The 14,989-nt window shown below is 53.9% G+C and overlaps 1 protein-coding gene across 3 annotated transcripts in view; it reads right to left on the bottom strand.

Annotated features, from left to right (window-relative positions):
* Positions 1-14,989, bottom strand: part of GDPD5 (glycerophosphodiester phosphodiesterase domain containing 5) — a 90,987-nt gene that overhangs the window by 3,407 nt on the left and 72,591 nt on the right. For all 3 annotated transcript variants that reach the window (XM_010847563.1, XM_010847564.1, XM_010847565.1), the window contains 8 exons: positions 14,644-14,789; positions 10,217-10,299; positions 8,729-8,879; positions 7,966-8,184; positions 7,071-7,228; positions 6,690-6,837; positions 5,377-5,459; positions 2,503-2,615 (listed from right to left, as the gene is read on the bottom strand). In XM_010847563.1, the coding sequence (XP_010845865.1) occupies positions 2,503-2,615; positions 5,377-5,459; positions 6,690-6,837; positions 7,071-7,228; positions 7,966-8,184; positions 8,729-8,879; positions 10,217-10,299; positions 14,644-14,789 (1,101 nt within the window). The remainder of the gene's footprint in view (positions 1-2,502; positions 2,616-5,376; positions 5,460-6,689; positions 6,838-7,070; positions 7,229-7,965; positions 8,185-8,728; positions 8,880-10,216; positions 10,300-14,643; positions 14,790-14,989) is intronic.

The raw sequence follows: 14,989 nt of genomic DNA, 5'->3' as shown, positions 1-14,989 counted from the left end.
GGAACTCAAAAGCCTCTTGATGAAGGTGAAAGAGGAGCGTGAAAAAGTTGGCTTAAAGCTCAACATTCAGAAAACTAAGATCATGGCCTCCGGTCCCATCACTTCATGGGAAATAGATGGGGAAACAGTGGAAACAGTGTCAGACTATTTTTTTGGGCTCCAAAATCACTGCAGATGGTGATTGCAGCCATGAAATTAAAAGACGCTTACTCCTTGGAAGGAAAGTTATGACCAACCTAGATAGCATATTAAAAAGCTCAGACATTACTTTGCCAACAAAGGTCCGTCTAGTCAAGGCTATGGTTTTTTCAGTGGTCATGTATGGATGTGAGAGTAGGACTGTGAAGAAGGCTGAGCACCGAAGAATTGATGCTTTTGAACTGTGGTGTTGGAGAAGACTCTTGAGAGTCCCTTGGACTGCAAGGAGATCCAACCAGTCCATTCTGAAGAAGATCAGTCCTGGAATTTCTTTGGAAGGAATGATGCTAAAGCTGAAATTCCAGTACTTTGGCCACCTCATGCGAAGAGCTGACTCATTGGAAAAGACTCTGATGCTGGGAAGGATTGGGGGCAGGAGGAGAAGGGGACGACAGAGGATGAGATGGCTGGATGGCATCACCGACTTCAATGGACATGAGTTTGGGTGAACTCTGGGAGTTGGTGATGGACAGGGAGGCCTGGCGTGCTGCGATTCATGGGGTCGCAAAGAGTCAGACGTGACTGAGCGACTGAACTGAACTGAGGAGGAATCAAGTACCCCAAAGGCAAGAATCTGTATATCCTAAGCACCTTGAGCAGTGCCTGCCATGCCTTGAAAGAAGGATAAATAAAGGAGTGACTGAATGAATGGATGTTCACCCAGTTGTTGGAGCCACCCCCCACCCCCCGACCCCTGCCCATCTAAAACCACAACCACCCGCTCTGGGTGCAGGTTCATTCAAGCAGCATTTACCAAGCACCCCTCTGAGCCAGGCATGGCACTAACCCTCACAAGTACTCTGTGAGGGGAACCTAGCCCATTTTACAGATGAGATGTCTGATGCTGAGGTAGGTTAGGTAACATATTCTTGTTCACACAGCTAGGGGCATAAGCTGGGGTTTGAATCCAGGGCCGTCTGGCTTCTAATTACCTCTCCCTCACCCATTTCCATGCCCATGATTTCCATCTGAATTATTGCTTTCCTTGCCTTCAGCTTCCCGTTCTAACTCACCACCCTCCACACTTGTTAGGGATTGAATTGTGGGGACTTCCCTGGCAGTCCAGTGGTTAGGTCTCCACGCTTCCACTGCAGGGAGGCATGGGTTCAATCCCTGGTCAGGGAACTAAGATCCCATAAGCTGTGTGGTGTGCCTCCCCCTCCTCAAAAAAAGAGGTTGAATTGCGTTCCCCTCAAATTCCTATATTCCTACACTCCGCATGTGACCCTCTTTGGAAATAAGGTCACAGCAGATGTAATTAGTTAAGGTGAGGTCGTTAGAGCAGACTGGTGTCCTTGCAAAGAAGAGAGCTTCAAACACAGAGATGCATCCGCGAGGCAAGGGGAGAAGCCAGGACCAGATCTTTCCCTCACAGCCCTGTTGACACCTTGATCATGGACTGACTTAGCATTCTGAACTGTGAGACAATACATCTCTGTTTTTAAGCCACCCAGTGCGTGAGACTTTGCTACAGCCCTACTGTAACAAAGGCAAACCTATCTGTGACCCTCCTCTGCTTCCAAAACAAAGCCCAAGCTCCTGACCACACACTCAGGCCCAAGTGCCTCCCCAGCGCCGCCTTGGGGTGAATCAGCCAGAGGCCCTCCCTTCAAGCCGTGCGGAATGACCTGGAGTTCTTGGTGCCCAGCAAGTAGGCCTTCCTCGCTGCCTCTGAACACATGCTGTTCCTGCCTGGAGTACCCTTCCTTCCTTCTGCTTGCCCAGCCCTCACCTCAAACCCATCACCCAGGCCCCTCCTATCATTCCTCTCCATTTCAACGACATCACTCCGCACAAAGTGGGCCTGAAACCTTCCTCACTGCCCCAGGGAGTGCTGAACCCCTCTCCTCCTTGCATCCCCGTCTGTTATATCTAATTCTCCATGGATTTGTTTGTACAGCTGCTTCCTCCTTCAGTCTGGGAATGTCAACAGGCAGCAAGCAGGGGGGGAAATCAACATTTGTGGGGTTCCTGTATGAACCAGGCATATGGCAGGATGGACTTTCAAAGCAGACTCCTCCCCCAACCCCAGCATGTCACCCTAGCCCACCACCCCTGGGGCTGACACTGAGCCACAGAACCTGGAGCTGATGGCTGCAGGTGGAGCAGGGTGTGTGTGTGTGTAGGTGTATCTGTGCTTCCGTGTCACGGTGACATGAGACCAGGTGGGTATACATATGTCTGTGCCATGTGCCTATCTGTACATGCTGCATGTGACATATATGTACACACACCCGTGTGGACTTGCGGGGTGCAGAGAACAGAGCCCAGAGCCTGTCTCAACCTGTCTGCGGAGTTGCACACCTGAGAAGATGAGCTTCTCCTTCATGATGCTGACGTCCCGGCTGGTCCGGTGCACTGCGGCACTCAGCATGATCTGCTCGGGGTTGTAGCTCCGGATGCCACCCAGGCGCCACCTGCAGAGACGGCCCCGTGGGCATCAGGTCCTTCCCCACCCTTCCTTGGAGCAGGATCATGCCCACTTCCACAGACTCTCTGGAACTGGCCCGAGAGACCAGCAGGAATCTTGTCTGACTGTGTAGATGGGGAATCTGAAGCCCAGAGAAGGGCAGAGCTGGGTCCTGATCAGGGTCCACTGACTCTCAGCCACGGCTCTCCAGCCCTCTTACTTCCAGAATGCTACATCCGCTCCCCTTGCCCAGGAGGATGCTTAGGGCTTGGTTAGTTATGTCTCAGGTGCCCCCAATTATACACCTGGCTCTCTTTGGATAGGACAAATTTAGGGGCGCAGGCTTAACAGGCATGACTGATGACCTGCCCTGGGGTACAAACCAATCCTGGGGAGTCCCAGCTAATGTCGCCTATAGCCCCATCATCAGGACCAGGCTGAGTGAAGCCAGTGAGGAACCCCAGAGAGGAAGTGAAGGAAAGGAAGGAGGAGAGGGGAGACAGCGGGGATCTTGTCTTCACGGGGGGATCAAGGCAAGGGTGCTGGAGTGACTTGGGGTGGGGCCTGCTGCTGCTCCATTCTTACAGCCCTGGAAGAGTGGGGTGCATATCCCCTAACAGGAAGGGGCAGGCTGGAGTGTTATCCCTCTAACGGCTGGGACAAGGTGGGGGCAAAATTAATTGAATGGGTTGAGGTGGGGCTGCATGGGGTGTGCAGGGACCAGGTGGAGCCAGGAGAACTCAGTTTCTTTGGTCCAGCCCAGAGCACAGTTTTGGTTGTTACAGTTCCTCTGAATTAGCCCCAAATCCCTGGCCTCTGAACAGAGATTTTTCCTGAAATCTAAGAGAGAAGGACTCACTGGACCCCCACCCCCACTCAGGGAAGCGGGGATCAGCTTGGAAACAAAACCCAACTCCCCTGGGGCCCTAAGCCCTGCTGGAGTGGGTGGACGGAGCCCAGACTCCACGAGAAATCAGTTGTTTCCAGATGGGATCAGCGCAGCCGAAATGGACAGACAGATGGACAGGTAGACAGGTGGATGAAGAGAGCAGACACACACGGGGAAAGCAGGAGGCAGAGGGGCAGGCAGCCTGCGCTCTGGCTGGGCTGGCCGCCCTACACGTGCTTGAGAACAGCAGCAGGGTCTCATTTATCACTGAGTGCCTGGCACCAACCCCCATGCCTGCTGTGTGGTGGGTGCTATAAGAACTATTGAGTGAATGAAAGGAAAAATGAGGCCCACAGGGAAATGATTTCCCCCAGGGTCCTCTCCTCCATCAGGCCTAGCCTGACCCCCAGGAAGACAATCATGTCGCCCTGACGGTATTGCGAGTGGCCCAGCATGCCCATGGAGAACCCTCGGGCTCCGGGCGGAAGACCCGACTCCTTGCCACAGGCCCAGCACAGCACCAGCCAGCACGGGTGGACATCTGCCGACGGAGAGGATGGTGGAAATCCCAGGTAAACGGCCCTTCTCTGGGCTCAACCCCACAGTCAGGGAGCCCAGGGCTCCTCCTCCTAGAAGCTGGTCAGTGAAGGTGCCTGACCTAGGAGGCACCTGACCAAGGGGGACCTCTCATCTTGAAAATCAACATTAAACCCAGGAGGGAAGTGTCAGGCCTGGGTCTCTGCAGCGAGGTACATCTAGGACAGGAAGCTCAACCACTGGGGTCTCCTCCCAGGGGAGAGCAGGGAAGACGGTGCATATAGGGGAGAGGGGTAGGGTCAGAGTCAGAGACAGAAAGTGAAAGAGGTAAGAGAGAAAGATAAACAGAGCAAGCGATGGAAAAGGCAAACTGGGAGACGGGAGGGCAACAGGTGGGCAGGGAGAGACAGAACTTGGTAGGCTGTGCTCCGGGCGTTGGAAAGGCCTCGCCCAAAGTGCCAGGCTGTGGCGGGAGGCGCGGGGGGGTTTTGCCCAGGCAGAACTCTCTCCACAGAGGGAGACACTTTGGTGCTGAGAGAGGCCAGGTCAGCAACCTGCAAGGAAATGTCTGCAGGAGGAAGAGAGAGCAGGGGGACACACACGAAAATGGGGAGAGAGAGGGAGGGCTGCAGGGCAGTGGAGGGGAGGGAGGAAAGGGAGGAGGCTTCAGGCAGGGCCGGGCCTGGGAGGGGGACCTGGGCCTAGGGCTCTGCGAGAGCCAGGCTTTCAGACGGAAGTGGAGAAGGGGATGGTGAGGAAGAGGGAGAAAGAGGAACAGGAGGAGGAGGACCACACCAGAATTACCTGATCAAGTGATAGCTGTGAGATGCCAAGAGTGCAGCAGAGAGAGGGGAGAGGGGAGAGAGGAGGGACATGCGCCGGATCAGAGCGATATGGGCAGAGAGAGAACGTCAGTCAAGAGTAAAACCCCCCCGGGACCAGCCCACTCCCACTGCGACCACCACCCCAGCTGTCGTCCTGAAGGGTGGAGGGGAGCTGGCACGGGAGCTGTGGGAACCCAGGCCCTGGGTGACACGGGGGGAGTGGGGAGACCAGCCCAGAGAGGAGCTGAAACTCACCAAAGAGTTTACACAGCACATCTCCCCACCCAGCCTGGCTCTGGGCTCCCTGCTAGGTGCTCATTCCAGAAGCCACTGGGCTCTGGCTGAGGGGGAAGGGCTGGGGGCCACTGGGAGGCCTCCTTCTCCCCTGAACAGGGCGGTCTGGTCAGGATGTCTCCCAGCCAAGGGCTCAGGAGGATGGGACCCCACCCTCTGGCTGGGGTGGGGACTGGCCTGTCTTGGGCAGGGAAGACCACGGAAGGCGGTCGGGGCCTACTCACTTCTGGAGTACGAAGATGCCAACGATGAGGGTGAAGGAGATCAGGTCGGCAGTGACCCACAGGAGACAGTACTCGTCCGGGGGCTGTGGACAGACGGCCCGTGGCCAGCTTCCAGTTATGCTTGGTCCAGACCAGGGCTCCAGACCAAGGGCCCATGGACAAGAGGACCACGTGTCACCCTCAGAAGGGGCAGAGGAGGACCTGGAGGGGCTTGGGATCTGGAGATTATGTTTTGTAGCCCTGGGGTTTGGGGGGTGTGTGTGTGGGTATGTAGGATAAAAGAGAGCCATGCAGTAGTCAGAGTAGAGGTGGTGGTGTGTGCTAAACCTAGAGGATTTATGTGCTTAAGGGAGCTTAACTCGAGAGTCAAAATACGAAAGACAAACAGATAAGTGAGAGGGTGTGACGTGATGAGCAGGTGCACAGGTGAGTGTGGATGGATGTGGCATCATGTGGATGGGAGGGTATGTGTCATTGTAGGCTGTGGAGTGTGGGAGCTTCCCCTCCAGGGGGCCAGAGAGGTGCCTAGGAAGGCAAAGCCTGCAGAGCAGCCAGGCCCCACACCCCCGTGATCTCAGGTGAACTGTGGAGGAGGGGCCGGGACGGGCCAGATGCACTTCCTGCTGTTGGTCAGCTCCTGTGGCCTGAAAATTAGTGTACTCGTAGCTGCTGCTGCCACCATCAGTTATTCTATCTCATTCCGAGCTGAGCCTTTGGAGATTTTCAAGGACAATGGGCGGGTGGATAAAGATAACCACCCAAAACCTAGATGATTCACTGACACTGGCAATGTCTTAGCCATAATGAGACCCTCCATCTGCCTTTCATGACTTCAGGGAAGTGGCAGTGGGAGCAGTGGATGGAGACCACGGGCTCCCCAAGACCCCTGGTGACAGAGCTGAGACTAGCACTCGGGCCAGTCTTCAGATGCTCGACCAATTGAAATCTGGTTTCATTGGCTACACTCTCTGAGCAGATTTCAATGTTTCCTATTCTTGCCCTCATGTTGCCCTCTTTTCTCAATTACTTTCCTTCCTTTAAAACAAAATGTAATAATCCTCAAAACCAAAAGAAAACTCAAGTAGTTGTTTATTTCTCTAGGGCTCTTGGTGTTTTTCCCATTTGGCTCAGGCCCAGGTTCCTCCCACCTCCCAGTATCTCCTGACCTTAGATCAGAAGAATCTTCCTCATGTCCCCCAAAGTGTTCCCTCCACCCCTGACACCTCACCAGAGAGAGCCCCAGGTGTGGAGCCAGCTCCCCCCTCCTAGGAGTCACAGGCAGCTCTCGGACCCCCAATAATCCTCTAACTTACCATGATCCAGAGTGGGGAAGGCACCTGGGACAAGGTGTGGGAGTTGTCGGAGGTGACGGACGGGACCCCTGCGCACCACAGCAGGGAGAAGAGCCATGGAGCATTGACCGTGTAGAGGTTCACACTCAGGTTCCAGGACGCATAGTCCCTGCGGGGCAGCGACAGAGGCTGGTCAGCCCTCGGGCCCACGCGGGAAGCCTGCAGAGCTTGGTCCTTCACACCCTCATACCATGCTCACAACTGGTGGAAGGAACCTCTGGTCCCAGAGGGCCAAGCTCACACACAAGCCCAGGTCTGCCTGACGCTCTCCACCTCTGCTCTCTGAGCCCGGAGCCCGCGTGTCCAGACCTCTGGGCGAGCCTGGCTGGGCAGGGGAGGCACCTGAGCTCCTGGCGGGACACCTGGGTATAGCGCAGGTTCAGCCGCTGGATGTGGCCTCTCCTCAGGCTGGCGGCCGCCTCCTTGGAGCCTGACATCTGCTGGAAGCCGGGAGCCACCTTTCTCACCAAGGGCCTCTGCCTGTTGGGCAGCCACAGAACCTACAGGCAGGAGAGAGGCAGCCTCTGATTTCTCTTCTATAAATGGGGAAGGGTGTCTATCCCTCCGGGAGCACCTGGAGGGGTTAAAAGAGGCGGGACCTGGCACACAGTGAAAGCCTACAGGTAATAAGGTGGTCCTCTGAACCATCTCCAGAGGATGTGGTCCCAGCCAAGGCTAGGAACTGCTCCAGCGACACCTCAGGGAGTTTTCCGTCCAGACCCTAGTCAGGACGAGATCGATAACCCCCAAACGTCCTCTACTCTGCACATGGACCCCAGCGTCCACTGTGCCGCCATAGTTGGTATCAGATTCTTTTGATCCCCAAGTATTACACCCCGAGGATGTGGGCAGCAGTTCACGGGAGTACTGTGTTCCCAAGAACCTGGCCCTGCTCCTACCCTTTGTATATTTTAAAGGACCTCTTTGTTTCCTTCTTGTCCCCACGGTGACCCTGTCAGGGAGGTGTGGGGCATGCTACCTTCATTTTACTAATGTAGAAACTTGAGGTCTGGAGAGGAGTTTATAGCTGAAAGTAAACTCCAGGCAGGCCTGGTCTCCCTGCGGCCGGAACAGGGCTTCGAGGAGCTCCCAGGGGGGAGGGGCTCCCTAGGGGAGGGGCTCCCTAGGGGAGGGGCTCCCTAGGGGAGGGGCTCCCTAGGGGAGGGGCTCCCTAGGGGAGGGGCTCCCTAGGGGAGGGGCTCCCTAGGGGAGGGCTAGGTGTACTTCAGGGCCTCACCTGGTGCTGGGGGAAGCCTGAGCTCAGAAGGGCCTCCAGCGTGATGTTGAGGAAGCTACTGCGGTAGGGGTGCTCCCGCGGCGGGTCATGCAGGTTGAGCAGCAGCGTGGCATTGCCCTTGGCCAGCTCCAAGAGCTCCACTAGTCTGCAGATGGACTGGTTTTGGGCCTCCCTGTGGTCGGAGGGTGACAGGGAGCTGGCTGTCCAGAACGGGTCCGTCTATCAGAGATAGGGACACACATGGTGGCCTCACCAGTCCTATGGGGCCTCCACATGCCTTCCTGGCGATGGAACTTGGAGACACCTGAGCTGCCAGTGTCTGCTGGTGTGTGCAAGTCAGGCAAACTGAAGGCTGTGGCCCCGTGGGGACTCTAGATTAACCCAACCTTAACCTCTCTATCCCAGTCTGCTTACCAAAAGAATGATTTGCTTAGAACATTTCCCACACCCCAGTACGTTTCTCCTTTAGTAGCATTTCAGATCAGAGAACCGACTTTGTTTAGAGTTTTACAGTGTTAACAGTTTGAACTATTACTATCATCATCAACTTTTTCTGGTAGGGGAGGCAGAACCAGAACAAGCAGTGACAGCCACGATATCTGGGCTGCAGTGGCATGCGCCAAGGAAGCCGCCAACCAGCCTGGCTGTGAGTCAAGGAAGCTGGGCGTGTGAGGGTCGCCTGGGCGGCGGGCGGCCCCCGGTCCTCTCTGTGGACTCCCGCCCATGCTTTCCATGCCTAGGACTGGGACAGGTGCTGCCAGACCTTCAGGAACCACTGGCCGGCGTTGAGCCTCTGCAGGATGGTCCAGTTGAGCATGGAGGCGGGCCTGCGGGCGAGCTCCGGGAACTCCTCCTCCACGTTGGTGGTGCGCCGCAGGGTGGCGTCGTGCATGAGGAAGGGCACCCCATCCAGGCTGCGGGAGGGTGGGGCCACGGGGTCACTGCCACTGCCGGGTCCCTCACCTGCTCGTCCCACTCTCTCCTGCCCACCCACTTACACCAGCCTACCAAGGGGCTCAGGAAGGCTCTGCCCTTGTTTGGCCTCAGGTTTCCCGACTGCACAGGGAAGTCAGTGGATTGATAGCTGAATCCCTCTGGCTCTGAGGGTCAGACAGGGGTGGGGACGGCTGAGGATGGAGGGCTGGGCCTATTAGCAACCTTGGAAGGCAGATGCTATCTCATTTGATAATGGGGAGACTGAGGCTGGAGACAGAAGTATCTTAACTCAAGGCCTACCAGCCAGTAAGTGGTGGAACCTGGCTTAGAACCCAGTCCATGTGATGCCATATGAGAAGAGGGAAAATGCAGGCTCCTTTGACAAATTCCATCCCACTATCATCCTGGTCTTCCCCACTGCTGGCCATAAGCCCCATAAGGTGCCTGAGTGTGAAACAGTAAAAGGCACCCGTGCTCCCCTTCCTCAAGACATTTTTCTACCATCTGCTAGGAAGAGTTGATAAACGCACAATTCTATAATGTCTACAATGGGAGTGGTGTCTTCATACTGTGGTACCCTAATTCAATACCCTGCCCCCTCCCCTTCTCAGAGATGATGTCATCAGATTGGTATGGATTCTTCTTGCCCTTTATATAAATATTAATACATACTTATTTATCTACATGTAGAAAATGTATCAATCAGTTTTATCTGGTCTTTAAAAATATAACTGACATCACAGTGAATGGATCACTCAGGAACTTGCTGATTTCACTCATCAGAGTGTTTGTGCTCCATCTTGCTGAGCCATACAGATCTCATATTTCCATTAAGTGGATCAGTGGCAGGACTCCAGGTCCCTACCTCCACTCTGCTTGAACCAAGAGAGTCTGTTTTGTTCTCTACATATTTTATATCCTGGAGTATGGCACAAGGGGATTCCCAGGTGGTGCTAGTGGTAAAGCACCTGCCTGTCAACGCAGAAGACATAAGAAACATGGGCTGGGAAGAGCCCCTGGAGGATGGCATGGCAACCCACTCCAGTATTCTTGCCTGGAGAATCCCCACAGACAGAGAAGCCTGGCAGGCTACAGGCCATAAGGCCACAGCGAGTCAGACACAACTGAAGCAACTTAGCGCACACACGCACAGCACATGTTTACTTGCACGAACATGGTGCCTGCCCTGCAGCGGGAAACCCAAGCCTCTGCTCTCCCATCCCCAAGACTCTGGGACCAGAGGTTTCTCCAGAGACCTGGATGTGGATGCACTGAGGAGGGGAAGAGGGGCTGTCCTCCCAATCCGCACACCTACCTGACGGTGACGTCAGCCTGGAGTCCATACAGCTTCTGCTCCAGGGCCTTCCTGAAGGACATCAGCGTGTGCTCTGGGGCCAGCTGAGGGGGAAGGTGGTGGTGAGGGGAAAGCCAGGGGCTAGTAGGCCTGGTTCTAATCCCCCTCCTTCAAGCAGTAGCTGTGGGGCCCTGGGCATCCACACAGCTTCTCTGAAGCTCAGTTTCCTTATCTGTTAAATCATGCCTGTCTCACAGATTTTTTGGGGGGTGGGGGGAGCAAAGAGAGAAACAGGGGTGGTTAGTGTTGATGAATATAAATGTGGAGGTCAGAGGATATTTTTAGTCTTCTGCCTCTTTATAGTCTTGGGCTGAGCTGAATGCCGAGTTTCCTCCTGTTTATACTTGGAGTCCGGGTGGAGATCCCCAAGGGAGAGGAGAGGATAGATAGCATGGCACAGTTTCAGTAGGGTGATCAGTTTCCTCATCTATACAGATATGAAAACACCATCTCTTAGACTGTTATTAAAAGCCCCAAGCATGTTGCCTGATATACAGTAAATGCTTAATAAATGACAGCTGTTACCCTACAGCATATACATCAGAAAACCCTAGTCTTAGTCCTGACTCCGTCCTTAACTAGCTTTGTGGCCTTCGGTGCATCTCTTTATTCTCCTATAGGCCTTGGTTTCCCCATTTGCTCCTTGCGGGTATAAGTACAGTGTTTGCTGAGGGTCCTTCCAGTTGGGGGAGTTGGGGGTTCTGAGTCTCCCTCCCTATTTAGTTTGATGATCATGTCATACCCTTTTCTGCCACTAGGGGTCAGCACCATACCAAGGGTGTGCTAGGACCAAGCGCAGTGCAGGATGAAAGACTGGGAAGATTTGCGGCAGTGAAGATGGATGGAAAATGCTCCCATGGCTCATCCCTTTCTCACCAAGACATGCTCATTCCCTTCTTTTCTCCCTGTGGCAATGCTTTTCCCATTTCTCAGCACATAACACACTCCCCTCTTCTGGAAAGCAGCCTGGTGTGGCAAAGGCTTTGGAGCTGAGGTGGAACAATTCTCCTTCCCAGTCACTGACCTGGGCCATCACTTCCCCTTCTGGACCTCAGTTTCTTTAGCTGTAAAATGGGTTAATGTTATCAAGCTCATAGATGAGGTAACAGATGTCAGCAGTCTCTGATAGGTGTGCTTCTTTCTTCCCCTTTCTGCAGGGCAGAGGAGCCTTGGGGGAGGCACTACCTTGTTTCCCAGTTAAGTGGGCTGCGTAGGAGCCCACAGAGGCACCTGAGGAGAGGTGTAGACTTGGTGGAGGTCCTACTCAATCACTTCCAAATGCCCTGGCGCCAGGCCTCCCACAGATGACCACCGGAGGGGTGCTGGCAGGAGGCAGACTGTGGGTAGACACAAAGAGCATACCAGTGGCTATGGAGACTCGGGGGACAGAGGAAGTGTTTGGGTGGGGCCAAGTCTCTTTTCTGGAGGCTTTTTAAACTCAGGTCTCTCTAGGTTAGGTGCTGACTTCCTGGAGAAAGAAGGTTCCCACTGCCTCAGGCCAAAATGCAGATGGGGTGTATTGTCAGAAATGTGCGAGTGTGGGGTGGTCGTCACAGACTCCTGGTGGACTACTGTGCTTCAGAGGCTCAACTCTGGAGTCAGTCTGACCAAATATTATAGTATGCACACACGCACACAGGGCACCCCCACAGGAATGACACCCAGATACCATCTCTAAGACAGAGATGAGCACTTGGGCTTACCACACATAGATGTGTGAACCTCCCCCAGGCCGATGTATACAGGTGTAGACACTGATACTCATGCATTCACAGTGACACAAGAAAGAGTTGTGTCAAGACACCTACACCAGCCCCTTAAGGAGCACCACTAGGATGCAATCAGCCAGATGCACAATGGGGAAATTCTACAGGACAAATGACTCAGTTTCTTCAACAAATAAACATATGGGGAAAAAGGGAAGAAGATTATTATAGACTAAAAGATACTTATGGAGAAGGACACGGCAACCCACTCCAGTATTCTTGCCTGGAGAATCCCATGGACAGAGGACCCTGATGGACTATAGTCTATAGAGTCACACGACTGAAGCAACTTAGCACAAAAGATACTTAGCTCAGCTGGTAAAGAATCCACCTGCAATGCAGAAAATCCTGGTTTGATTCCTGGGTTAGGAAGATCCCCTGGAGAAGGGAAAGGCTACAGACTCCAGTATTCTGACTTGGAGAATTCCATGGACTGTACAGTCCATGGGGTCACAAAGAGTTGGACACGACTGAGCAACCTTCACTTGACTTTCAACTACAAAAACTCAGGTCTCTGAGTTTAGAGACAATAAAGGACATTTTAGAGACAATAAAGGAAAGCTGAGCACTGGTTCAGTATTAGATAGTATTAAGGAATGATCATGAATTTGGTTAGGTGTAATAGTGGCGTTGTGGTCGTGGTTCCATTTTTAAAGTCTTTATACATTAGAGATACACCCTGAAGTAAGTATGGGTAAAATGATACAGTGTCTGGGATTTGCTTTCAAATATTAAAGTGGGGGAAGGGAGAGGGGAAAGAAAAATCAGGGAAATGGATGAAACAAGAATAGCAAAATATTTATAAGTGGTGAAGGTGGTATTGGATTCATTATACTATTTGTTCCACTTCTGCTAAAAAAAAAACCCAAAACCTGCACAGGGCCATCTCGCTCCTTCCCTTTGCCCCCTCCTTCCTGCCTCAGCACACCCTCTTGTCCTGTGGCCTCCAGAGCAGGTGGGATGATTAATAGGGGCCATGGAAAAAAGAGCAGCTATAAGCTGGGGCCCTGCTTCCTGGAAGGCTGTGCTTCTAATTTACCTTCACAAAAGCCAGCAGCAGGGAGGCTTGGAGGGGATCAGCAGACCCTAAGACACGCGGGCGGCATGTAGCAAAACTGGACCCCAAATCCAGATCCCTCTGATGGGAAACGATGGCCTTCCCAGCTGGTTGCCTCCAGGTGCTGGGAGCAAGCAGCACGGGGTGTGATGGGAGGACACCAGGCTCCAACTCAGGGGCACGGGTCTCAGCCTTATCTAGGAAATGGGCACAACAATACCCCCATATGCAGGGGGTGCGGAGAAGGCGATGGCACCCCACTCCAGTACTTTTGCCTGGAAAATCCCCATGGACCAAGGAGCCTGGTGGGCTGCAGTCCATGGGGTCGCTAGAGTCGGACACAACTGAGCGACTTCCCTTTCACTTTTCACTTCCATGCACTGGAGAAGGAAATGGCAACCCACTCCAGTGTTCTTGCCTGGAGAATCCCAGGGACGGGGGAGCCTGGTGGGCTGCCGCTTATGGGGTCGCACAGAGTCGGACAGGACTGAAGCGACTTAGCAGCAGCAGCAGCATGCAGGGGGTGTAGGACCTTCAGGGTGATTTGCAGCCCTGTCAGACTCGACATCGCCTTTAAATGCTTCCTTTGTGAGGCTCCCTTAACTACCCTGAAATTCAGTGACAGGGTGGACCTCCCAAAGACCTTCACAACCAAGGAAAAGCTCTCAAGAGCCCTCAAGCGCCCTCTGGTGGTAAGGAGAGGTACTGCCTCTGTTGAGAATCGCATTTCAAGGCTTCCATAGGCTGGGAAACCCAACCTAAGGAAGCAGAAGGGCTTGCCCAAGGAAACAGGAGAGTATAACTCTTACTTTCTGTAAGCCAGACTCATATCTAAGCACATCGCACATGCTAACAGACTCCTGCTCTTCGTGGCCCTATGGTGCAGGCACTCCCATCATCCCGGGGTACTAAATGAGGAAAACAGGTACAGTGAAGATGCAACTGGTCCTGACTCCCACAGCTGCCAAGGTGCCTGGAAGCCTGGCTCTGGAGCATACTCACTCCTTTGAAGGGGAGGGCCTACTATGGGATCACAGGGGTGGCAGAGAAGGAGCAGGTGCTGACTTTCATGCCTTCCTCCCCTGTTTCACCCTGGTGCAAATGTTTTCCTTTAGCAGTGGGCTTGGGGCTGCACCCAGCTCTCCTACCCACAGGAGGGTTTTCCTGTTGTTTCATCCCGGCCCTGGGAGCCTGCTCCCCTCCCCACAACCAGCATCTCTCTCTCTCCCTCTCTCTTGGGCCTTCCTAACCCACAGCCTCACAGTGTCTTTCCAGGGCTCTCAGGATAAAAGTGAAACCTTTTAAGCAAGCTGCCTTCAGGCTCTTCAGGACTTGATCCCACCCAAACTCTCTGGTCTTTACACCAATCCTTTCCATACACCAGCCCCCGCCCCCACCACACACACATCATCACCAAGAAGGGCTAAAAATCATTGCTATTATTATTATACCCATTTCCCTGCCAGCTCCTTCCTACAAGGAGATAGGTTTTTGCCTGTCTCCCTCTGGAATGGCAGCTCTGCCCACCCCTCACCCAGTCTTTAGGGCCCACAAGAGGCACTCACCATGGGGGCCCCGCGGTGGCCGATGAGGGCAGGTTTGGGGCCCAGGTCCTTTTTCTCCATGATGCAGGGAGAGGAGATGGTGAGAGGGGCCAGGTAGAGGGCAAACACCACGGTGAAGAAGGTTCCGAGAATAGCAATCTGGGAGGCTGCAGACACGGGCACAACTGTGAGCCCCAGGCAGCAGGGCAGGGCATGCCAGAGCCCTCTTCCCTCCACCAGTCTGGACCCTGACACTCTGAGAGAGACCCTGCACCAAGAGGACTCCTCATTCTTGCTGCAAAAGTGAACCCGGCCTCTAACTCACACACAGATGCAGAGACACAGAGGAGGACACAGGCAAGGCTGA

Source organism: Bison bison, unplaced genomic scaffold (genome assembly GCF_000754665.1).
Source record: "Bison bison bison isolate TAMUID 2011002044 unplaced genomic scaffold, Bison_UMD1.0 scf7180017864251, whole genome shotgun sequence".
NCBI classification, from domain to species: domain Eukaryota; kingdom Metazoa; phylum Chordata; class Mammalia; order Artiodactyla; family Bovidae; genus Bison; species Bison bison.
This window is presented reverse-complemented; position numbering and strand designations above follow the sequence as displayed.